Raw genomic sequence first — 24,941 nt, 5'->3', positions numbered from 1 at the left:
TGAATAAAAGACAGAGACGACTGAAATAATACAGTAATATATATAGTAAACAGTGCGATCTTGCGATCGAAGAAACAACGAAATAACGAAATGGACAATTGTTCTTCTTTCACATCCATATTGAACTTAACAACACGAACTTTGTAGAAGCACTCTTGTGTATCAATATTGCTGAATTTACTCTATTAAATCTTTGTTATGACAATATGTGGTGTTTGCTTTACATCATTATTCAACATATAGATTTGCCGAAATAAAATAAGGTTTTACATGGTTATCAAATGAATGCATGTTTGAATAGAACAGTTAAAATAGGACATGCAAAATCAATTGAAATGCTTTCAAACTAAACAAAAAGACTTGTCTCTTTCCCACATCGAACCCGATTGAAATACCAATAATAGTGAACTTGACTATAATAATGTTTTGACTGTTACTCAGGACAATTTTACATTCACAGTGGATTTCTAACCCAGTTGATTATTTTTTTATCTTCACATCAATTCTTGAATCATCACTTCATACTCGACTTATAATTTAAAGTTTTAAAAATGTGTTACATTATTTTATCAATTACAGTAGCATGGAATAACTTTAAGACAAGACAAAGTAATAACACCAAACGAAACAATGGGGGACCGTGGCCGGAGAAGGAAGATCTCAACACCTCAGTATTACAATGAGCCTGTCGTACCTCCAAAGAAAAAAGCCAGGATGGACAGCCAACCAACATATTCAAACGATGGTAAAACATGGTTCTGTCGTTGTAACTTAGGAATTAATGCAATTTCCTTTATCGACATAACCCATTGAACAAATCGTGTAAATCAACGAAAAAGGTGAACGTAGTTGTGTAATGGAATTATCATCTGTGCAAAAGTTGATACTCTACGAGAAACAATATTAAGGGGGTATTTTTGTCGCCTTTTCGCCTCAAATACGAACGGTTCTGGCTTCAGTGCCGGGTAGTTACACCAAAGACTGTAAAATTGGTAGCCACTGCTTCTCTTTCAAGCTGCTCACGACATAAATGAGAGAGAGTGACGTCCTGATTACTCGGAGTATCAAATTTGTTTCCATCAGGTGACAATCCTTCTTTTGTGAACTAGCACATTGAAAATCCTGAAAAATATTTTTGGGCATGTACAAATAACTACTGTTCAAAAGGTTCTCGTCCTAAAATGCATGATGCATGTATTATCCACCGTAGGACATCAATTACAATCAATCAGTCAAACAATCATAAAGTATATTGATTATTGATGATAAGCCAGGGTTTATATATTTCCATATGAAGTTTGATTATAGTGTTGATACCAATTCTACAGTAATCATACTTTTTTAAACTGAGCTTTGTTTGTCCAAAGGGGACCGAGATAGAAAAACGCCACTCACTATTGGAAGGACATACAAGATGAATAGAATGACTCTTCTTCAGCATCTTCAAAAGATTTTGACCAAATACCCAGACGACTCTCAAATACTTCGGGTAAGACATAATTAATGCAATCCTTTTGTTACTTCTCCAGTGGTATTAATTCAATGTGGGTCCTGAAAAAATTCGAAAGATCTTTTGGAGACAATCAGTGCAAGACTATTATCAGAATATAATAGCATTAAAACCTATAATTTTTCAACACTGTATACGTCTATTCCCCATACTCAGTTATAATAACGACTGAAAAACATGATACATTGTTGATTGTTGATTGTTGTTTTTTTTTTCAAAAAAGATGGAACACCTAGATACAAATACACAGTTCTTGGTAGAAATTCCTCATACTTTGTTAAAAAATAATTCCAAACCATCTTCCAAATATACAGAAGATGATGTTTACAGATCGAGATATTTTAATCGACTACATTTTTGTCCAGTCTGGAAGATGCGTTTTTTCAACATATGGTCAGCATTCCAATGGGAACAAATTGTGCTCCTCTACATGCTGCCATATTCCTTCACTCCTATGAGCTGGCTTTATAGCTGATCTGATCCGAAAGAAAGAATATTATTTAGCTTGATCCTTTGATCTCAGTTTCCGCTATATAGATGACGTATTATCGTTAAACAATCCTAATCTCGGGGATCTAATACATCGCGTCTACCCCCAAAGAACTTGGGATAAACTATACTATAAACACTGTGAGGTCAGCCTCATATCTTGACCTACAAAATGGTAAATGAAAACTATTGACCAAACGTTACGATAAACGAGATGACTTCATTCAGAATTGTCAACTTTCCTTTCATCTGTGGCAACATCCCGTCAGCACCTGCGTATGGAGTGCTCATATCACACCTCATACATTATGCCAGAGCTTACCGAAACTACACAGACTTCTTGTATCGCTAGAATTCTAACAAAAAGGCTTCTGGAAAAGGGTAATATTGCTACAAGATTGCAAACATCACTACAGATGTTTTCTGGTCGTAATCATGAACTCGTGGATCAATACGGTGTATCCATCTGTGCCATGAAAACTGATTTGTTCAACTTGTCATGGTTTTCCTTTCCTCTTTCGCCTACCACGGACTTGATTTTTTATAGGCAACTCGGCGGGTGTTTCTAGAAAAGCGGAGGACGTTACCCTTTTGATGCACCTGGTCCATGCTCCCAGTTTTTAGAGGAGTCCGAGGCAATTTTCCTATATAATCAAGATAAATAATCTTGGATTTCTCGTACAATCGACTGTCCGGTTGGTAATAAATTTTAGAAAGTATCCCTCACTAACTCGATCTTGTCACCCATTTTGTAAGCTTGGGTAATAAAAGTTATGAAAAACTAAAGTCTAATCATTATTCAGTGTCATTTTAGTTAATTTCAGGAAATATCTAAGTAATCACTACTAAGGTAGTTTTAATCTAACATTGTATTGATTGATTGAAGTTCGAGAATGTTCCGAAGTCGGCATAATGACATCAAAGAAAATTTGATGATAACAAATCATTCACCAAAGAACCCGAACTCTGAAAGTTTCTTAATGCACAAACCACATTTTAAATGTTCATGAATCAACAAAACGTCCCGAAAGCGAATGAAAAATATCCAAGAACTAGCAAAACTTTGTAGGAAGAAAGCAATTTCTAACGATTAATTCGAACTCGGAGCGGCTAAGAAAAAATCCGAAAAAATACGAACTTCAATTTCTCGAACTCCCGATAACTCGAACACAATTCAATGGTCCCTTGGAGTTCTAGCTACCTTGGGTTTTAATTCAATTCAAACCAGAAATACGGATTTGTGTTTCATTATAGATTTATATCGGAAAGCTGAAAAATAAACGACTCAAAATATTCTCTTGTAGGTTCAATACGTAATTCGTAAATAATCGTTTGAACTTTTAACGCAGGTGCAGCGCGGGTATTACTTGAAATCCTTAAAGCTTCTGTTGGTCGAGACATAAGCCATTAGAACGAGAGGGAACATCATGAATGGTCATCTGAGTGCACAAAGCTCTGTCCCTGATAGTTAAAGCCTATATCTAAAATCATATTACAATTGTCGAATGTATATTGTGGTAAAAAGAAACGTCAGAGTCGCTCTGTGCATCGGCATTTTCGTAGAAATGCTATGACTTAAAGATCACTGTCCTTATACTTAGGTGTAGAGTAGTCACATAGTATCTGTTACTTTTACGTCTATACAATTAAAGTAGCATTGTTTATTAATAGGAGATAATACAGAATGCCGAGGATGCTGGCGCCAGTGTTGTTAAGATATGCTATGAAAATCGCCACAGTCAACCAAGTGGAAGATCAGAAATTGACAAGATTTTTGCGGTATGTATTATATTCTATATAAGTATTACTGGCTAGGAACTAGCTTTTTGTTACGTTATGTAACAAATTATTAATTAACAATATTTCATCCTTGCTGTGCTCTATAACTTTTTTTCGTTCCATTCCATACAGTTTTTGTTATAATAAAACTTACCTTGGATGCTTTTAAACTTTGACTACTAATACGTTTGTTTTTTTTCTAGCTTTAAACGTTCTTTGACCAGTTAGTAGACTAAGAGTGAGTCATACTAACTGTTGAACCAAAGAAGATGACCTTTTTTATTTGTGCCTGCGATTTGGGCATCCCTCGAATCTATACTGTACTCTCACCACGATCTAAACCTTGTTTTTTTTTAACTGATGTATTCCTGCTTTTTTAGTCACCAGGTTTATTACTTTACAATGATGCTCTATTTACGGAAAAAGACTTTGAAGGGATCTCATCGTTGAATATAAGCAATAAAGAGAAAGAAATTCTGAAAGTAGGAAAATTTGGACTGGGATTCAAGTCTGTCTTTCACATCACGGGTAAATATTTTTCAGAGATACAGTTTTGTTTAAAGCTTGTTGACCCCGTTCATATTTTAGTACTTTTTTTTATATGTTTGTTTGCTTATTTGTTAGGCGTTTTTTGTTTGTTTGTTTGTTTGTTTGTTTCGTATTTCTTTTTTTTTCTGTCAACTTCTATTCCTAGCAGTTAATGAGCATTTTTTGTTACAGTTATTAGATTTATTTACATAATATTCCAAACCTTTCTTTAAAATAGTATAGCATTAATTTGCAAGTTTGTGTGCTAAATGATTGAATAACTGAAACATACAGTTAGTTTTAGCATCAAATACACCTGCTTTCAAATAAGCTAAAGTACAACGGTGAAATAATTAAACACATTAAGTAGTATTATTTGTAAGAATCATGTAAATTCTATAATATTTCATACACGCCAAAAGGATACACATTTTTATTTTTGTTATTAATCAATTTATTGATTTATTGACTATTCATATTTTAGATAACCCTGTTATCATTAGTGGATACACTGTTTTAATTCTGTGTCCTATAAAATCCGAAAAGAACGAAAACGAATGTTGGTCCATAGACTTGTCAGATTTGCCGAAAGTGTGTAAAGATTTAGAAGGCATTTTGAATAAGTTTGAATTTAGCAAATCAAACTTGGAACAAGGAAGATATAATGGGACTTTAATTTGGCTACCATTTCGTCAAAAGACAAGCAGTATTAGTCCGACAGTCTACTCCGATGAAAAAGTGGAGAAACTATTTGAAGAGTTTGAAAAAGAAGCTTTTTACAATGTACTTTTTCTTATAAATATTGATAAAGTGCAACTCTTCAAATGCAAAACTCAATCGCCGATATTTCAAATTGAAGTTACTGGTGACGACGACTTCAGAAATGAACGTAAATCTTTCAAACACAAAATAGCTGTTATTAAAAACAGTTTGCCAGTAAATGACATTAGATCAATCGTTGAGGCTAAAATCAAGTCACCTGCTGAAGAAAAACACTTCGTGATTGTTAACTGCCTTACTGGTACAAACAATTTATCAAAGAAACTTAAACCATTCATTAGAATGGAAAAATCTCAGTACAGTCCATATTCAGGAATGGCATTTTGTTTTAATTCAATAAAGTCAAATACACCAGACAGAGGACATATTTTTTGTTGTCAACCCCTACCACTTACCACCAATAGCATGACTGGCCTGCCTGTTCAGGTAAATGGGCTCTTCGATTTAGAAGAAAACAGGAGGCACATTAAGCTTCCACCTGCGAACCATGAAACAATGATATCTGATTGGGCTCTTTTCTGGAATAATGGAGTTATTTCAGAGTTGCTCCCACAATGCTACTTCCATCTTCTAAAGTTTCTTCGGACAAGAAGTATCAAAAATGGCAACAAAACGCAGTACGTCAATGATTTTTATGATGCATTTCCTGATCCTGAATTTGTAGACACAAGTTGGCTTCTGTTAGCAGACAAGGTTAACCAAAGTATACATGCTGTCGCTGCTGAAGATAAATGTCATCAAGATTATGACGACAAAAACGACGACGACGACGACGACGACGATGAGGATGATGATGATGATGATGACAGCGACGACATAGGCAACGATAGGGCTTATTTTTATACCAAAAACGGGGGGAAGAATGGAAATTGGATAATGTATGCAAATGCAGTTTTTAACTGCTTTAGCACAACTGTTTCAAAGGAAGTCAGTGAGACAGTTTGTGAACTACTCCTCCGTGCTGGAGAAAACATTGTGAACTTGCCACCAAATATGAAAAATATTCTTAAATATATGGAACTGAGTATAAAAGAAATTCAACCTTCAAAAGTCAGACAAATATTAAAAAAATCGCAGGACGAACTTGCATCATATTCAATAAAACGGAAGCAAGATCTGTTAGAATTTGTAATTACTGATGGTAAATTTAAAGAACTTTCAGGATTATGCCTTTTGCCTATGAATGATAATTCGTTTTCTCCATTTTCGTCATCGGCATCGACGACTTATATCATGGAAGACAACGTAGCAAAGCTATTTCCAGGCATGAATTCCTCTATTTTAACAAAATCACATGTTCGGAGCAAAATCATTTGGAAAGGGATAACTGAAATGGCAGACAAGGGTAAAACTGTTTTATTTTCACAATTATTGTAGTTAAAGTGCAATTGAACTATATGCTATCTCTAAAACTTTTTAATTCTTTTACGAAAATTGCATTCTAAACAAATATTACATGTACATATTTAACCCTAGAACACCGCAGTTTACACTTCGGAGGAAAAAGTTCCTTCGAAAAGATTATAAAAAATAAGATAGTATACACTTCCTACCCTGAGTTATAAAAACAAATAAAGGAAAAAACCAATAGTGAAAACCGTAAATTAGATATGTTTAGAATTGAATATTTCTCTTTACTAGAGATACGTGTAAATTCTTTGTCAAATCTACTTTTGATTATGTTTTATATCTACCTGTTGTTTCAGAAATGTTCCAACTGAGACATCTGAATGAAGAATATTTCCCGGAATTATTTACAGAGCTTGTCCGAAAACACTGGAAATACAACAATGTCAATGCATACTTCTCATCTGAGGAGTCGTTATTTGGAAATCGATGGATAACAGATATTTGGGAATTAATCCAGAAGAAAAACTTCAGCCTAAAGAAACTGCGAAACTGTCCTTTAATGCCAGTGACATATTCCAGTACAAGTGACACAATCAAGTTCTACAGACTTGAAGGAAACTACATATTCCGGAGGAACAGAAAAGGTAGATTGTCAACAACTATAGAAAAAGTCTTAAGAATTTTAGGGGTATTGATAATTTCGGAAGACCAAGTTAGAGACTTTCCTGAGTATGTCAGAGATAAATATATCAAAAGTCCAACACCAGATGAAGTGGTAGCATGCTTTAAAAAACCCAACAATATTGAACAAAGCATAGAAAGGATAAATACAAAATTGTCTAAAGATGGTGCAGAAGAGTTGTGCGACTATCTGCTTATGCACCGGACTTTAATTTCAGAAGAAACGCAAGCATTTATAAGACATTTATGCATCTTCCCACAACACGATAATACAAATATAACTGAATTCGTGTCTTTAAATGAAAACGATAATGTCTTGGACATCTGCAGGATACCAAAACACATCCCTTACGCGAAGAAGTATATCATGGAAAAATACTCATTATTAGTCAGGTACATGGGAGGCAAGATACACAGCGAGGAAGATTGTATATCAGCTATGTTTGACAAAATGATCCGCGAAGACGAAAGATATTTAGGTGAACACAGAACTGAATTTGCAAAGTACTTGTATTCTATTGACATGTCCAAAAGGATAAAGGAAAAATTGAAACAAGTACAGTTCGTACCCTCTGATGATAAAAAGTATCATCGTCCTGATGAACTTTTTAATCCTGATTCAAAGTTACTTAGGGACTTGTTTAAAGGATTAAAAGGGATTTTCCCAGACCAAGATTTTTTAAGTACAAAACGTCGGTTTACAGAATTTCTTGATGAGTTAGGGTTAAAACACGAATCTGACGTAACTTTGGACGAAGTGTACCGAGTAGTTAAGTCTGTCGACAGAAATCGTTGCCTTGTTGCTGCAAACGCATTACTAAAGTTTATGAAAATATATCCTGATACCTTTGACCAGAATTGTCTTGCCAAAATTAATGGAATGAAATGGGTACCGTGCGATAAAAAAGAAAAGTGGAAAGATTTAGGAGTCAATATTACTTCAAAAACTGAAATCTGTACACCAGAGGAAGTTATATGTTTTGAATTAAATGACATTTGTGGATCGGTAAATAACATTATATCCATCGCTGATTTGCCGGCAACAGTTGTCGACTTCTATGGCTGGTTAAAACCCCCATCATTAGAGAAAGTAATTCAGCACATAGGTAACATTACAAAAACTTACAAAATTGAACATTGTAGTAAATATAGACACATTTTAGTTCAAATTTTTGCATATATTTCAAAGTGTAAGATAGAAAATAAGCTCATAATAACACAGTTGAAAGAAATAAAGTGTGTTCCATGTAAACCATATGGGCTTCAGTACCCTGAATCAGTTGTTAGAAAATATGGTCATGATGTGAATTACAATCTTGAGCCATATGTTTACGAAGTGGCGGATGAAATAAAGGAAGAATGCATGCCTCTTTTAGGAACCATCGGGGTCGAGAAAGAAATTGGATTTTCCCATCTTGAACAAGTCATAAAACGTATGTCAGCAAAGTATTCAGTTAAAAGTAAAATGGACCTCAAAGCAGTTAAGAAAGATAGACAACTCTTGGTGAACATTCTGACAAGTATATCAGAAATGAATATAGTTGAAAAAAAGTTGAAGGAAATTCTTGTACCCATTAGTGTTCCTGATTCAAAGGGAATTGTCTTTAGAAAAATTAATGACTGTACACGTAGATCCAAAAAAGGTGACTCGTTTAGGATAGCAGAAGACTATTTTGAAAACAAAATTATCTATTCACACCCATGCATAGACAATATTTCTGAAAAACTTGGAATTAAGTCGGAGAATCAGCGATTTATCCTTTCGGAACATTGTCAACTTCTTAAGCCATGGGGACAGAAAGAACCATTGACGACAAGGATCTCCAACTTACTTAAGGATTACAGTGATGGAATGGCAGTTCTGAAAGAAATGGTTCAAAATGCTGAGGATGCAGGGGCAACGAAAATCAGTTTCATGTATGATGAACGTGAAAACAATGATGCAAAATATTCGTTACTATCTCCTGGTCTGACAGAGTGTCAAGGACAAGCCCTTTGGGTTTATAACGATGCAGCATTTAAAAGTAAGGATTTCGAAAATCTGGTTCAACTTGGCTGCAAAACGAAAATCGGCAACCCTGAAAAAATTGGAAAATTTGGACTTGGATTTTGTTCAGTTTACAATTTGACCGATGTTCCAAGCGTGTTAAGTGGAGATAAGTTTGGAATACTTGATCCGCATTGCTACCACTTAGGAGAACTTATTACGAATGGCATTCCAGGAATTTTACTTACTTTGTCAAATAGTTTGATTTCCATCAAACGAGATCAGTTCAAACCATTCAGAAACGTTTTTGGCTGTACCTTTGATGAACACAGTATCAAATTTAATGGCACCCTGTTCAGACTCCCACTTCGAACAAGGAAACAAGCGACATCTAAAAGACAAGAGATTAGAAAATCGGAATATTCAAAAAAGGAGATGATCGAGCTGTTTTCGAAATTTAGAGAATATATGGCAGACTTACTTTTATTTACTGAAAACATTAAAGAAATAAACTTCTATATGTTAGACCCACTTGCGAAACGACCTGACAGAGATAGAATTTTTCTCTTCAATGTATCTGCAGACAAGGTACATCAAGATGAAAACCATCAAAATTTTCTTCAATCAATCACTAAAGCAATAAGAAATCCGGAATACAAATTCAAAAACAATTCAACAATGGTTATAAAAGAGATATCAGTCGAAGTCAGTAACACGGCAAGACAACTCTTCAGAGATACTAAAAAAGGGAAATCTACAAAAGAAAGATGTACCTGGCTTGTTACAAGTTCGTCGGGTGAAAGGGCGTTAATGATGAGTAGAGAATTGACAGATGTTGGAGGATTTCCTCTTGGAGCAGTGGCCGTTCCAGTCAAACGTGTTGGTAGTAAATTAGAAAGATTTGTAAAAATGGCATGTCTTCCAGATGGATTCTCACACATTTCAAGGATGTTTTGTTTTCTACCTATTCCACATCCTGACAATACATTTTTACCAATACATATTAATGGGTGCTTTTTGATGGATTTGAATAGACAACACATTGCATTTTCAAACTTGGACAATACAATCAAGACAAAAAACCTATCTTGGAACGAAATTATCCTACAGGAGGTGGTTTTGAATGCCTACCTTAAAATTTTATCTTACATAGCTGGTTTGTCAAAGCAAAATATTCATCATTCAAATTACTGGCATCTTTGGCCTGCAGGTAGGAAAAAGAAAGACGAACTAGAAGACTTAAAGACTCAATTTTATAAAAGGATAGTTTCCAAAAACGAAATGGTATTTTATCGTTTACACAAAGATAGAGTCATAACCAGTACATTTCTTGATTCGGTATTCTTGGACCCAAATTTCAGGGCTTTAAAACCTGTTGGAGATATTGCCTATGCATTTGCAATAGAATTTCATAGAGCAGAAACAGTTATTATGGACCTTCCTCAAACAATTTGGCAGCTTCTTAAATCAGCAAGCCAGTCATGTAGTGTATCGCCGTTACAAAATATCATTTCAAAAATACAATTTTTCGAAGACTATTTTTTCCCAAATATCTCAAGAGGAAGTTTGGAAAATCGGAATGCAATGCTTGCTGAAGCAATACAAGATGAAGAATTACACAAACTCTTACGAAAAAACTATTGCATACCTGTAAAAAACTCAAATAGGCTTCGTAAGCCATGTGAACTGATATCGGAAAAAGAATATCTTAGTTCAATGTTTGATGATACAGATGAACGCTTTCTAGCATCAGACTTTGAAAGGTTTGACAATGTATTGATAAAGCTTGGAATGATGACAAATACAATGCCTTCAAACCTCCTTCTGGATAGAATGGAAAGTGTGCACGCTACAAAGCAAAAAAAGATTAGATCAATTGCTATACTGTGGTACTTACAAATAAATTACAACAAACATGATGACGTTATACATAATATACGGAAAATACCATTTTTGACCATTATGTTAAAACCGAAATCGTGGAATCTTCGATGGAAAGCAACCAAAGCGGATCGCCACCTCATATTATCCCCAGAAACAGTGTATTCTCCGCATGACAAAAACCTTGTCGGGTGTGTTGCCTTAGTTGCTGATATAGACGAAGACATCTCCGAAGAAACTTTATTCAAGATTGGCATCAAGCAAGTAGAGGAAATGTGTCTTCTTGAACAGATTTCATTTATAGGAGATCTGAATTTGAAGTTTTCGAGAGGGATTGAAAACGTTATGGATGATTTGTACAAAGCATTAAGTAACCAATTACAAAAACAAGGACTCAAACAAAACACGCAGATCAAAGCTCTTAAAAATAAAACAATCTTAAAAGTCAAAAAGAGAATGGTAAAGCCACTTAATGTTGCATATAACATTAAATATAAACCATGCAAACCGTATTTATATCAACTTGAGACAACGCATGACCTTCGTCCCCTTTGGGATGCATTGGAAATACAAGACATATTTCCGAAAGAGAGATTGCTACAGGTTTTGAGTGACATTTATGAAAAAGAAGGAAACAACAGTGTGTCTGAAATACGTGTACGGAGCATAGTAAATATTCTCGCAAATCTTAGCCAATATAAGTACTCATTAACTGATGAGGAAAAAGCTTTCATTAAAATTCCTGACAACACGTGTCAACTTTTTCACATTAATGAAATTTGTTATGGAGAAAGTGACGATAATGAATTTGTTTACGATGACGATGAGTTTCGAATGATTCATAAAGACATTACTGCCAACATCATAGAATCTCTTGGAATAATGTCTAAACGAATTTTGTATTTGAGGAAATCTTCAGATGAAATACCCTTTGGACAGCATGAAAAATTAGTCGTCAGACTGAAAAATCTCCTCAAAGATTGTCCGAAAGATTATTCTGTATTAAACGAACTATTACAAAATGCAGATGACGCGTCTGCAACTGAAGTCCATTTTGTGTTAGATCTGAGACAACATAAAGCCGAACAGATTTTTAGCAAGAAATGGAAGCCTCTTCAAGGACCTGCATTGTGTATTTTTAACAATGCTCACTTCACTGAAGATGATATGAAAGGGATTCAGAATTTAGGCGAGGGAAATAAGACTGGAGATGCAACAAAAACGGGACAATTTGGTGTAGGATTCAATGCAGTGTATCATATTACGGACGCCCCTTCATTTCTTACTCGTTGGATAAACGCAAATGGTCAGGAAGACGGTGCTTGTTGTGTATTTGATCCACTTTTCCGATATCTCGATATTGTCCAACCTAATAGCCCAGGAAGAAGATTTCCACTTTCTAAACTCCAATCGAAATACTTAGATAATTTCAACTGTTACCTTCAAGATCTCCTGTGTTCACCTGTCGGTACTTGGTTTCGCCTTCCACTACGCATGAAATCCGATGGGGAATCTGAAATAAGTACCACAGCAGTGTCTTTAAATGAGATGAAGGCACTTATGACATCGATGAAAACAAAACTAAAAACAAGTTTACTTTTTCTAAGAAATGTCAAAAAGATCTCAATATCATTCGTCGAAGAAGGCCATTCAAGACTCTCAAATACTTATTTTGCGGAGGCATCGATATCAAATGAAGATTCTGTAAATGTCAAACAATTCATGGCTAGATTATCTGAAATACCCAAAAGATTCCAATCACGTGTGTGCATAAACGGCATCAATGAAGTTGCGTATACAATGCAAATCCATGATAACTTTGAGTCATATGAAAATTGGTGCATAGTACAAACTTTTGGATTCAGTGACGCAAACAAAATTCCTTTTGAAGTGAAAGACGCGTTAGAACATGGATTGAAAGTTCTGCCGTTAGGTGGTACAGCTATCAAATGCAGTTCGAATGAGCGAAACGATTTACTTGAGGTTCAGGGACAGGCGTTTTGTTTCCTTCCACTTCCGATCTTTACAGGGTTGCCTTGCCACATAAACGGACATTTTTGCGTTTACTCAAATAGAAACGAACTGTTTTGGGGAAAGTGCAAAACTGCTGTTCCATATCTATGGAATAAACTCTTATTACAACAAACTGTTGCTCACTCCTATGCAACATGCCTTGATCTATTTAGAAAATCGATCCCACTGTCCGTCAGCCCTGAAACTTTAAAATGTTTGAAACATTTTTTTGAAACGTTTCCTCGGTTTCAAAATATCACAGCCGATGTTTGGAAGGAACTTGCATTGTCTGTTTTCACAGACATTCAAAGACGGGAGTTAGAGTTATTCCCAATATGCCCATATTTCAATGAACATGATGCTTGGAATTCATCTACCATGGTAATGCATGGTAAAACCATGCGATGGGTGGCAATTAACTCTAATGAATATGAATGGCAGCCGTGTTTTGATTGTTTAGGGCTTGATTCAGAGGATAACATAGGCAGTAATAAGTCTTTTGACAGCAAATGTAATGGTCCATTTGGTTCAACAACAGATAGTACAAAGGATAACGAGGATAACCAAGAGTACAGGAAGATAAATGTTCAACTTCTGCGAGTCACTCTTGTTGACTTAGGTTTAAAACTCATATGCACACCAAGAGCAATTTATAGTACAATTGACGAATTAGCTTCGTTTCAAGAAAGAAACAAAATTGAACTTTACATTTCAGGGAAATTGAATGTTTTGAAAGTGAATCCGTACATTGTAACACAATTTTTGTCATCCTGGAAGAGTAATTATGAGGACAAATGTAAAATCAGTGAAGTGGATATCCCGTTGAATGAGACAGTTTTTGAAACATTAGACCGTTTCAGTAATATACTTAAGTACTGTTTTACTTCAACAAAATGTGATACTTTCTCATTTGTTGTTGACAATGCACAAAGGCTACAACCATTGCCCTCAACGATAATTCTTTCCGAATATTGCAGTTTATTACCCGGGTCAAATGAACGTTTTGTAAATGAAGAGTTAGTTGACATTTTCAACACTAAATCGTCTCACCTTTTCGGAACATTAGATTTATACACGTTTTGTACACTTCTCTGCGACTCAATTAATAAAAAAAAATGTGGAGCGGGCTCGCCTAATAACATGATGAATTCACAGCACAAATTACCAAATCAACAATGGTTAAACACATTTTGGAATTTTCTCAACACGTTTGACACCCTTGATCAAAAGCTTGATATGTGGTGTTTCGTTCCATCCAAAATATCTAAAAATAAATTCAGATTATTTCCATTTCAACTTGCCTATGCAATAATTGACGCTAGTAGTTTTTCAAGAACAAATGTAGGTAGTTCTACGATTTCTGATGTGATAAACAGACTAGCGTTTCCTACACTGAGTTCAATAACAAAATGTTCAAAGCATATTACAAAGCTGGTTGCATCAAGAGAAGAACCCTTGAACTTTGCTAAATTCCTGGTTTATCACTGTGATATAATCAATGAGGAAAGCATGTCAAGTCAGGAATGCGGGGACATTGTATCTTTCCTTAATAAAGCAGTACACACTTTTGATCAAGATCTGCTGCAAAAACTGTGGACTTTGAGGATTTTCGTTTCCATTGAAGATAATATTGTGTCACTTGAAGGGTGTGAAAGGGTTGTTGTATTGAAAATGGAAAATACATCAATGGTCACTAAAGGTTTACAATTTTGGGCAAAAGAAACAAAGACGGCGTTGATCAAACACAATGCGTACCATGAAGACATATACAAATGTTTAAATTTTTGTCTGTGCTATGGTGAAAGAGACGAACATTGTCTCTTGGAGTTTTACATGACATATCTTCTTCCGGACTTTTCAAAAGTGCCAAAAACGGCTACATTAAGTCATTTGGAATTTGTTAGAGACAGGCTGATTACTGGTAACAGTAAAAGGCTGAAAAACAAGCTACCCTTATTGAAGCTATTTTACAGAAATCCAAGTGCATCAACACTAGAAATGGCGAACAAATTCTATAACCCACACAATGTTGTATTCAAGTCGCTTTGTCAACAATGTGATTTTCCACCAAACCCTTTTGACAAAGAAGATTGGAAGGATTTTATGTTGATAGCAGGTATCCAGAATAATGTCACTGAGATCTTGTTTAAGCAATTTGCTTTAATAATTGAAAACCAAGGATTTTGTGGAGAATCGTCTTCGCAGTCAAAAATACTTGTTCATCATCTATTTAATCAAGTCGAATTACAAAAAATTCCATTTTTGACTGAAATTTCTAAGATACGTTTTCTGTTTCCATACCAATGTCCGCAAAACTATACGCATATTTGTCCGCAATACAAGGCGAACAGCTTGATTGCATTTCGAGGGGCACTTCACTGTAACAGTGAGAGTCTGGCTTGGACAGTAATGCAAATTTTACCTAAATATGCCATTCATAATTGTCATATCAGTAAACATTTGCAAACAATTAAAGAACCATGTCTGCATACGTTTGTAGAACATTTAGAAAACGTATGCTCATCTTTAGTCGTATCAACTGGAAAACCAAATGATGTTGAATGGATTGAAAGCTTAATGGTTAAACTTTATACACACCTTAAAAAACATTTCCAGGACATACCTCCTGATTTGATGAAAAGAATCCAAAAGATACCTCTCGTTCACGTCAAGCGACATGAACTGTTCATCACTGCTAAGCAGGTTGTCTTAAAAGTATCATTTGAAAAAGAAATATATCCCTATCTTCTGGTCGGTTCAGAGGAGTATGGAAAATTTCATCCGGTTTTTAGACAGTTAGGAGCAAGTGATGATTTGGTTTTAAATCATTTCTTTAGAGTCATGTCTTGTGTAAAAGCGGAGACAGGAAATAACACTTTGTCGCACGATGAACTTGCAGTAACTGAAAAGGCAATGTATGGAATGTTGGAATTGTTAAAACGACACACTATAGAGGACCAAGTCAATGTCGAAGAGCCTGTCTTGTTCCTCCCAAGTCGGGATGGTATTCTCATGAAATCCTCAGACTTGATTTATGGTGATGATACGTTTCTAGAGAAAAGACTACTTAATCAGAAATGCGTAGTTTTTCTAAGAAGTGTAACGTGTTTTCTAAAAAACGGCTTTGATGTTCAAAAATGTTTTAAACTATTACCAGTTTGCTATCAACCACAGTTTCTCAGTAAAGCGGTGGTTGAAAAAATTGTAAATTCAACCACCGTCACTCAATGGCGTGTAGCTAAACAAATAGAACAAATTGTAACAAGTGACCTCTTTATACACTGCATGATCCGTCTGGCAAAATCGGAGACAACGACAGAAAAATTATCTGACGCTGTTTTAACAAAAATCAAAACACACTTGAAAACATTTCGTGTAATAAGTTTGTCAAATGTATTTACTGTTCTCGAGTACCGTGACAGAGAAATAGAAAACAGTGGAGTTGAAAAGTCTGTTTTTTACTCTACAAAAGATAAATCTTTATATGTAGAATACTCCAATCTTGATCTGCAATTATGGATGGTCAAAAACCATAATATTCTAGCAAAAATTGTCAATAAATTGTGCTGCTACAAAGCATCCTTAGAGAATATTCAGACTGTTTTAATATCGTTTCAATTCTCGAACAAAGAAATGAATGACCTGTTAGAATCACTTGGAGCGGTTCCAATAGATTATGTTCCAGTGTATGAATCATGGACTCCACTCCCCGGAGCAATTGTTCCCCATGAATTACTGCAATTCTTAGTCCAAGATATGATAAACTTTGAAGTCGGTAATGCAGCCGTGTATGAAATAGTTGATAACAGGTTTGAAGAGGATGGTAGTAACAGGGATGTCATCTATATATATGTAAAAATAGTTAAAATCTGTGAATCAGGCACATTAACGAAATACGAAATAGACCTCGGTGAAATAGAAACGAAAATCGTGCTTTCAGATAGACTTTTCAAAATTGTTCGTAAAAGAACACCTCAAAACGAATGTGAAGCAGAAGGCGGTTGTCTAGCAAAAGCAAATATTCCAATAGGTACTGCACAAGAAACACCAAGTACTGCGAAATCGTTTGAGGAAATTATAGAAGATATTGAAGAAACTCTTCTTGCAGCATGGCGTGAAGGTCGTGACACATTCAAAAGGGTATTCAGGAGATTGATTCTGCATTGGCATCCAGACAAAAACGGCAACTCCGACGAAAGCAATGAAATTTCAAAGCACATTATAAACTTCGCCAAGGACATTAAATCTGGCAAAATTGACATCAATAACATACCGTCTCGAAAAGAAAGGGAGGAAAAAAGGAAGAAAAGCAGGGGAAAATATCGATACTGGTGGGAGAGTGATTCAAAAAATCCGAAGAGGAACAATGGAAGTTCAAACAAGTACGGAAAAGAATGGAGTTTTGATCCAAACAGTTTTGCTGAAAATGTTCGGCGCGAGTATACAAGACGTAGAAGTAATTTCAACGAATATGGTAGGACACATAACGCTGATCCACAACCAGAAATGGCCAATATTTGGTTTAAACAAGCCAGGAATGATCTAAAGGCAGCCGAGAACCTAGTTAAAAGTCTAGAGAGCTTCAATTGGGTCTGTGTGATGTGCCATCAGGTTAGTATAGTTTTACTACTGATAAAATGTAAATGTTTTTTGTATGTAAAACCAGAAAACAACAAAAACAAAACAAAAGCAAAAACACCAAACAAAAATAAATAAGATATTGAGAAGCACCTTTAGAATGTAGATTACAAATTCCCGTTATAACATCTGACAAGAAAACAAAATAAGGCACTTCTAAATAAATAATATATTAAGTGGATGATGCCCATACTGTCAACCTTTTTTTCATCCCAGGCAAAAAAAAAGAAAGGGTGAAAAATTCATACTTTGATGCTAATCAAATAAAAATCATCATGTGTGCAAGTCCGAGAGGGTATGTGGATAGTGTTCTATGGACAATAATATGATAATTCATATTTAATTAGCATTTGCCTTTTCTGTGCATTATGATTGGATGATTACTTTTTACGGCCTCAGCTATGACAGTTTTAACAACAGTGAAAATTCCATGTATATATCGTATAAATAACATGTGTGCCATCGCTGCGACAAAAGAAAGAGAAGTTTATAGGCTTGAAACGGTAGTATCTGCTTTATTCCATTTATTTTCGGCATTGTATATTCAAAAGAATTTTTTGAAATAATACAGTTATCAGTAGCCCATAAATTAATTGAATATTGATATTGACAACAATGTCACGTTGTCTGTTGAATGCCGCCATTTGCAATGTCAATTTTTCGGGTTAATTTCACTGAATGAGGACCTACAAGAAAACAATATATAAATATATTTCAGATAGTAAGGGATTAGAATTATAAGTATTATTCAATATTTTCCAGAATTTATGGATGTGTACAATCGGGCCATTTCACTCACAAACTTGACAATGAAGTCCTTCGGTGTGAGTGAATTGTCCGATTTTACACAGTTAGATGATGAAATGCAGGATATGCTTGCAGATTATTAGGATGTGAAACTTTTTGTTTTAATTATGAAATTTGAATTTTGTACCAACAGAAATATATCACTATTTTGTTTGTCGGTTAATCCATTTGAACCGTATAATAGGAGCTTTTCGTCAACAGTAACAGATAATTGTGTTAAAGGTTTCAGCAAAATCTCTTCGTTGATTTCTGTATAAGGGGCAAGTTAGTAAGAAATGATTATTAGTTTCAAGCAAACCGCAGCGACAGTTGGGTGAATCAGTTAAATTCCTTACACATAAATGAGAATTTAGAGAACTTGAGTTCATGCGCATGCGTGCGTGTAACATTTGACCGAGACGACACCCCAAGTAGAAATAGACTGGGACTTTGTTGTCGAGATCTTGAAGTTTCCTTTTAAAAAGCATTGAATTGCATGTCCTTATCTCAGGTTGAAGCGAATTCCAGACTTTGATAAATGAAGGTAGGAAATAGCCCGCATAAAGACTGATTCTAGTGTTTATATTTAATAAATTGAGATAGTTGTGAAAGTGTATATTGTACATGGACCTGAGTATTTGGCAAATTCGCGTTGGTTTCATCTAAGTTAGACTGTGCTGAGAAAAACAAAGTGAATTCTTTAGCCTTATCAGTGTCATTAAAAAAAAGGTGATCTCCTTTTAACAAAGGAGGAATACTGTTATCTTGTTTTTTCAAACCACTAAAACTTTTTAATAATTTCCCACCAGTTACTACTACAAGAGTTATTGTTAGAAATTTGGTTAATAAGAGACTGTTTATATTCTTCTTTGGACGTTTTTACCAGTTGAGTAACTTTGTTTCTGATTTTCCTAAATTTTTCCCAATCTGAAGCATTATTATATTTTTTTCCTGACCGGTCTCTTAATTTCATTTGACAACCAGGGTTTTTTGAGAATTACGTATTGTTACAACTTTATTGGGTATATTTTATATGCTGCATCTAGTATGGCTGGTGTAAGATTTTCAGTGATTTGATCGATATTTTCATTATTTGTAATCAAATCCCGGGGATCATTTCTATAAGAATCATAATCCGCACGATCATATAGCCATATTTTACGTTTAAATGTTCTACAATTATTTTTTGGTAGATTTAGAAATACCATAATAGGACAACGAAAACGAATATGTTCAGTTAGAGAAGGACCGACTCCGCTATACGCAATTGCGTTTGTGTTGTTTGTCATTATTAAGTCTAGAATAAAGGAAGAATTTTCGGTAAAATGTGTTGGTTCATCAATTAGTTGAGTTGTCATGAACTTTTCATCTTAAAATTGTTCATTGGACTATTGTCAAATGTTGACATTACCATTCTTGTTATATCTACTTTTTCAAACTGTGTTGATTTGCAGACCAACCTCAAAACATGGTTACCGTTGCTAGTACTTTACCACAGGGGTTAAGTGTTTAATACCTACATATATCTCAATGCATGTACCAAATACTGGAAAATGAATGAATCTTGAAGAGCTCTGCAAATTCGTAATTTGGTTGAAATTGTATGACACTTTATTAGAGTTATTGGCTTAAAAAGTCAAAACTGACTATATTTGTGGGTATTTTGATTAAACTATTAATTGAAAATCATCATTGCTGGAATTTATTTTTTATTCTTTCATAGCTATATTTAACGCGTTACTCAAACTATAAATAAAAACATTTCAATAAGGAATGTCCTCAAATTTGTAGATCAGATCCTTAACCACATCAGTGATAACCAAACCTGAATTTATTTTCCTAGGCTGCAGAAAAGGCTATCAAAGCCTTGCAAACGAAGATAGACGCCAGTCAACTTAAAATGAACCATTCTCTTTTAACACCGCTGACCATGAGCAATGAAACACTAAGGATTAATGCAGAGCAGTTAGAAAGACTAGTAGGCGACTACACAAGAATGAGATATCCTCGGCCATCAGAGTATCCTAGAGCACCATCTGATTTGTACACAGAAAGCATGGCAAGGGACACAATCAGACTTGCACGTGTCATCATAGAAGCAGTTCAGGGATTGCTATAAAAGTATTATTTCCTACTACAAAGGGTAACGTTAATAATACAGATAACAGTGTTTTGATGTACTTCTCATAAAATTAATATGAAATTTTGATATGATTCGTCGCTTGGACTCAGATTCTTGCGTTATTTACATTCGATGTATATCCCCCTTACAAGAGACGCCGTTTTATTGGAGGTGTAAAGGTGTCATCTGTCTGTCTGTTCACATTTCTTGTAAGCGCAAACTCCATTTTGTATATACAGTTATAATTGAAATTAATGCTTCGTATGTAGATGTGCATGGAAGAGTAAAAGTATTATCCGGTACTTTTAGATGTTTTACAAATTAAAATATCATTAACGCACTCCTTAACCACTCTACGGATGAATTTTATGGTAAATTTGTGTCTCATAAATAGATATGCATTAAATGAAGTTAAGTAATGTTCGTCACTGCAATGGTTGATACTCATGATGCTAGTCCATTTGATGCGGGATATTCCCCTTGTGATCTTGCTCACAGTAGTTTAAATAAAGTAGATCTGTTTGTCATGTGTTTGTCGTTGTTTAATGATGATTTATTATAATGAACAAGGATGTATATAAATATGAATATATTATATTTTATCATACTGTTTGGAGGCATTTTTTATGAACAATACATGTATTCAGATTTTGATTTTTTATTCATTTTATTTGACAAATGGTTTGAAATATATATACATACGTATAATAGATGATAACTATGTTTATGATCTCCATCGGTTTGTGTTCACGGGCGCGCGCACGTGTGTGTGTGTGTGTGTGTGTGTGTGTGTGTGTGTGTGTGAATTTGATAAGATTATGATTTGTATACATATAAATTATACTTAACTATTCATGGATCTTTTCTTTACCGTAAAGGCCTATTTTAAATCGATTTTCAACGTTACAAAATCAATCCATATTAATTATAAACTATACAATCTAAAAAATCCTTACCAAGCAAGAATATTGTCAACTGCTGCTTGTTAGTATTAATTCGCATAGTCTGAAAAGAATTTTCAACTTTAAAACCGCTTGAAAGTTCTGTCATAATATACTAGTATATAAAAACCCTTTACGTCTTCACTTACGACATATGTTGAAATCGACTGCAAGCCAGTTAAGTTTGATTACATATAAATAAAATGGCGATGTATTTTATGTCTTGTTTGTATTTTATTCAACGATAATGATCTGTACTGTAGAGTTTAAGATGCGAAACAATGATTTCATCTAAAATAAGATAGGAGAACAAAATCCGAATGAATTAATATATGACTGGTTTTTATCATAATGAACTTTGTAGTCACAGAAACTTCCCATTTGTTAGCGATGACAATTTTTTAAAGAGTGCAGGAAAATGTAAATTTAATGAGTGTTAAATTTCTTCCGCTAGTCATTCTTTTCTATGGCAATTATCTACTCATGTGAAGTGGTTGGAATGCAATAATTTTACTATAGTTTTGATTACAATCAATGTCGTTATTGTAAGTATTAAAGAACTGGGTGCGCCTTTGAACATGATCAATTAATTCTATTGTTTTTCCGCATTAACTAAACTGTAAGTTGAAATATTCATTTCTTGATAACCTGTATATTACTATTGCGCTATAAAACCCGATTTAACAACTTCCATCGGACTCCCGAGTTACCTTGATACTGCCAATTGTTATATGCACTTTCCTTTTTGACTATTCCATTGTGCCTTTTGCAAAGAGTTTATCAGTTCGTGATTTTGTTATTAATACCCTTCATTCTACAAACTATGCTATTATATTTATATGAGTGAAACCGAACCCTTTTAGACTAAGTAGCACTCCAGCTAAAAATCATGCAAAATGTGATTCATTGCTGGAAAGCCTACATATTTTTATTTTTGATATTTTGTATAAATGTTATAGTAAACAGAAAGTAACATGCTGTTTTTCAAATAACCCCTGTTCATGTGAGATAAAAAGTATATGGAATGTGCTGTAGAATTCAAAATTAAGGGAGACAACTATGTAAATGACACTGAAATAAAATAGAAACTATTGCACTTTCTATGTAAATTATCTTCTAAGAACATACAGATAGGATGAATAATTATACTTTTCATATCATAAACCTATAATGCAATTTTTTAACGAAAATAGAAATATTTAGCCTTTTTTGGGTGTATTGCATATTACAATATTTGTATGATTCTTCAACAGACTAGTACTTAAACTTTACAGATATCAGTGGATGTACATTGCCTTCAATTGCTAAGATGTGACTTTGGTGATTATGGCTTTGGTTACCTACATCTTCAAGTAATAGTAAAATTAAGGAAAGTTTTATACAGAAGGTATTTTAATATTTAAATAATACCGTCCAAGCTTTCATAAACTGCTGTTCTCTATAACGAAATATGTTTAATAACCAACAAAATACGCTATAAAAAGTTTCACTTATTGGAAGTATATCAAAAATTGACAATTAACGAAATTTCTATTTCTTTTGAATCGTGAAATTAAGAATTGTATCATTGGTCTCCATTTACTTTCGGAATTTCTCATGATTGTGTATAAGAGTTATAAATCATACACTGTATATAACACGGTATCGCATCGATAGTGAGATGACATGCCGTATCAGCCCTCGACCTATATCACCCGTGAGCAGGTAGCCGTTTGGGGATAAAGGAGGTTCGAGTTGATACGGCATGTGATACATATTTTGACATATGTAATATTCAGTATATATTACCTATGTGATGTACAAAGTATATACAATTATATGTTGTATGTTCTGTTAATCTTTTATGTGACACTAAAATAAAATAGTTGATTATAAGTATTATTATTATTATTATTATTATTATTATTATTATTATTATATCTTGTTAGTTGTTAATTAAATACAATGATATGTGTCATTTTTTCATCATTTTCAGCACACGAGCATGTCGATACATTATACATAAAAAAATTATTTCAATTTCATATAAATTATGAAAGTCAAGCAGAGATCGGGTAATTGTAACTGTAATCGTTAATCAACTGTAATTGATTATATTTCTTCAAGTAATCATTGTAATCATTAATCAGCAAAAAATCTGACTACACGTAATTTAATTTAATCAAGTACTTTTCTAAATACTCTGTAATTCTGAGTACTTTATGAATATTTTTATGATTACAATGGAAATATTAAAGCCTCAAATGGTATATATGAATAATGCATTATGTCAACAACAACAAAAAAGAGTAAAATGATTGTTAATCATTCAATGCGTCATTGTGTATCTTTTTTCATTTGTTTTTTTTTCTTTTTTTTGTGAAGATATTACAAAATGTTAATTCAATACCAACAAGTAAAACAAATAATTATTCGAATGAAAAAAAAATGTTTGTAAGAGCTATAAAAAAACTGTGCAATTGTTTTAATGAATTTGATAAGAAGTACAAAAGTAAAACCCAAGGGTAAATTAAATTCTATCCTCTCATTGCAAATGCCCTTGGCTAAAAACTGATCGACTGCCAAAATGCAAAGTGAGTTCATTTCATGATTTTAAGCTATATTTATGTACAGTGAATGTTCCATACCTTTTAATTAATTCATAGTTATTTGTAAATTCGTTGTAATCAGATGTGATCATGATTTCTTGCCAATGTAATCATTAATTTAATCATTTACTTTCAGAAATGCTGTAATTATTAATTCAATTAAATCATGTATGTGACAAAGTAAATGTAATTCAATCAATTACATTGAAAGTAATCGAACCCATCTCTGTAGTCAAGTAGAGTTTATAAATAGTGTTTTATACTTTTTATTTATACACGTACAGATGTGTATTTGATGAAATTTTTTATCGATAATACATGTTACTAATTCCATTTCTCTATTTATTTTGATTGTGCTTGTAAATAGTGTTTAAATTGTATACAGATTTGTGTTTCAAGTTATATATACGTATTAAAATAGTATATTACGCTAAAATCATCTTTACATTAATCTATTTTGATAGCATAATTGTATATTTCTTTTAACTTTCACTACCAATAAAATACACCTTATGGCTTCACCATGAAATAATGGTTCGTTTTGACTTGTACGCTTACCCAACCGGTGCACCTGGTTCATGCTCACAGTTTTTCGTGGAGTCCGAGTTGCTCATTTATTTTTGTTACTTTGTATGTATTATTCTAGTTACTGCATGTTCTTTGTTGTGTTTGTATGTTTTCCATGTCTGATCTTTGTCCCAAGATTACATTCTTTTGATTTCCGCTAGAATCTTGGTTCCCTTGATTGCTTTTTTAAATAAATTTTAATTACTACATAATATGTACTACAGGCTTGATTTCCTTTCTCCGCAATTTTAAAATACGGAAGTGGTTCTTTCAGGAAATGCTACTCCAGTAACAATCAATT

General features: G+C 33.8%; 1 protein-coding gene across 5 annotated transcripts in view; it reads left to right on the top strand.

Moving 5' to 3' along the window:
- LOC148609841 (sacsin-like) overlaps positions 1–24,605 on the top strand; it is a 28,867-nt gene extending 4,262 nt beyond the window's left edge. For all 5 annotated transcript variants that reach the window (XM_088541231.1, XM_088541233.1, XM_088541235.1 and 2 more), the window contains 7 exons: positions 580–745; positions 1,368–1,489; positions 3,671–3,778; positions 4,159–4,306; positions 4,791–6,431; positions 6,793–17,609; positions 20,266–24,605. In XM_088541231.1, coding sequence (XP_088397357.1) covers positions 631–745; positions 1,368–1,489; positions 3,671–3,778; positions 4,159–4,306; positions 4,791–6,431; positions 6,793–17,609; positions 20,266–20,541 — 13,227 coding nt within the window. In that variant the 5' untranslated portion in view covers positions 580–630 and the 3' untranslated portion in view covers positions 20,542–24,605. The remainder of the gene's footprint in view (positions 1–579; positions 746–1,367; positions 1,490–3,670; positions 3,779–4,158; positions 4,307–4,790; positions 6,432–6,792; positions 17,610–20,265) is intronic.
- Positions 24,606–24,941: the final 336 nt, after the last annotated feature.

Source organism: Perna viridis, chromosome 8, assembly GCF_037379345.1.
Source record: "Perna viridis isolate PV_CMFRI_1.1 ecotype Kerala chromosome 8, ASM3737934v1, whole genome shotgun sequence".
NCBI classification, from domain to species: Eukaryota; Metazoa; Mollusca; class Bivalvia; order Mytilida; family Mytilidae; genus Perna; species Perna viridis.
This window is presented reverse-complemented; position numbering and strand designations above follow the sequence as displayed.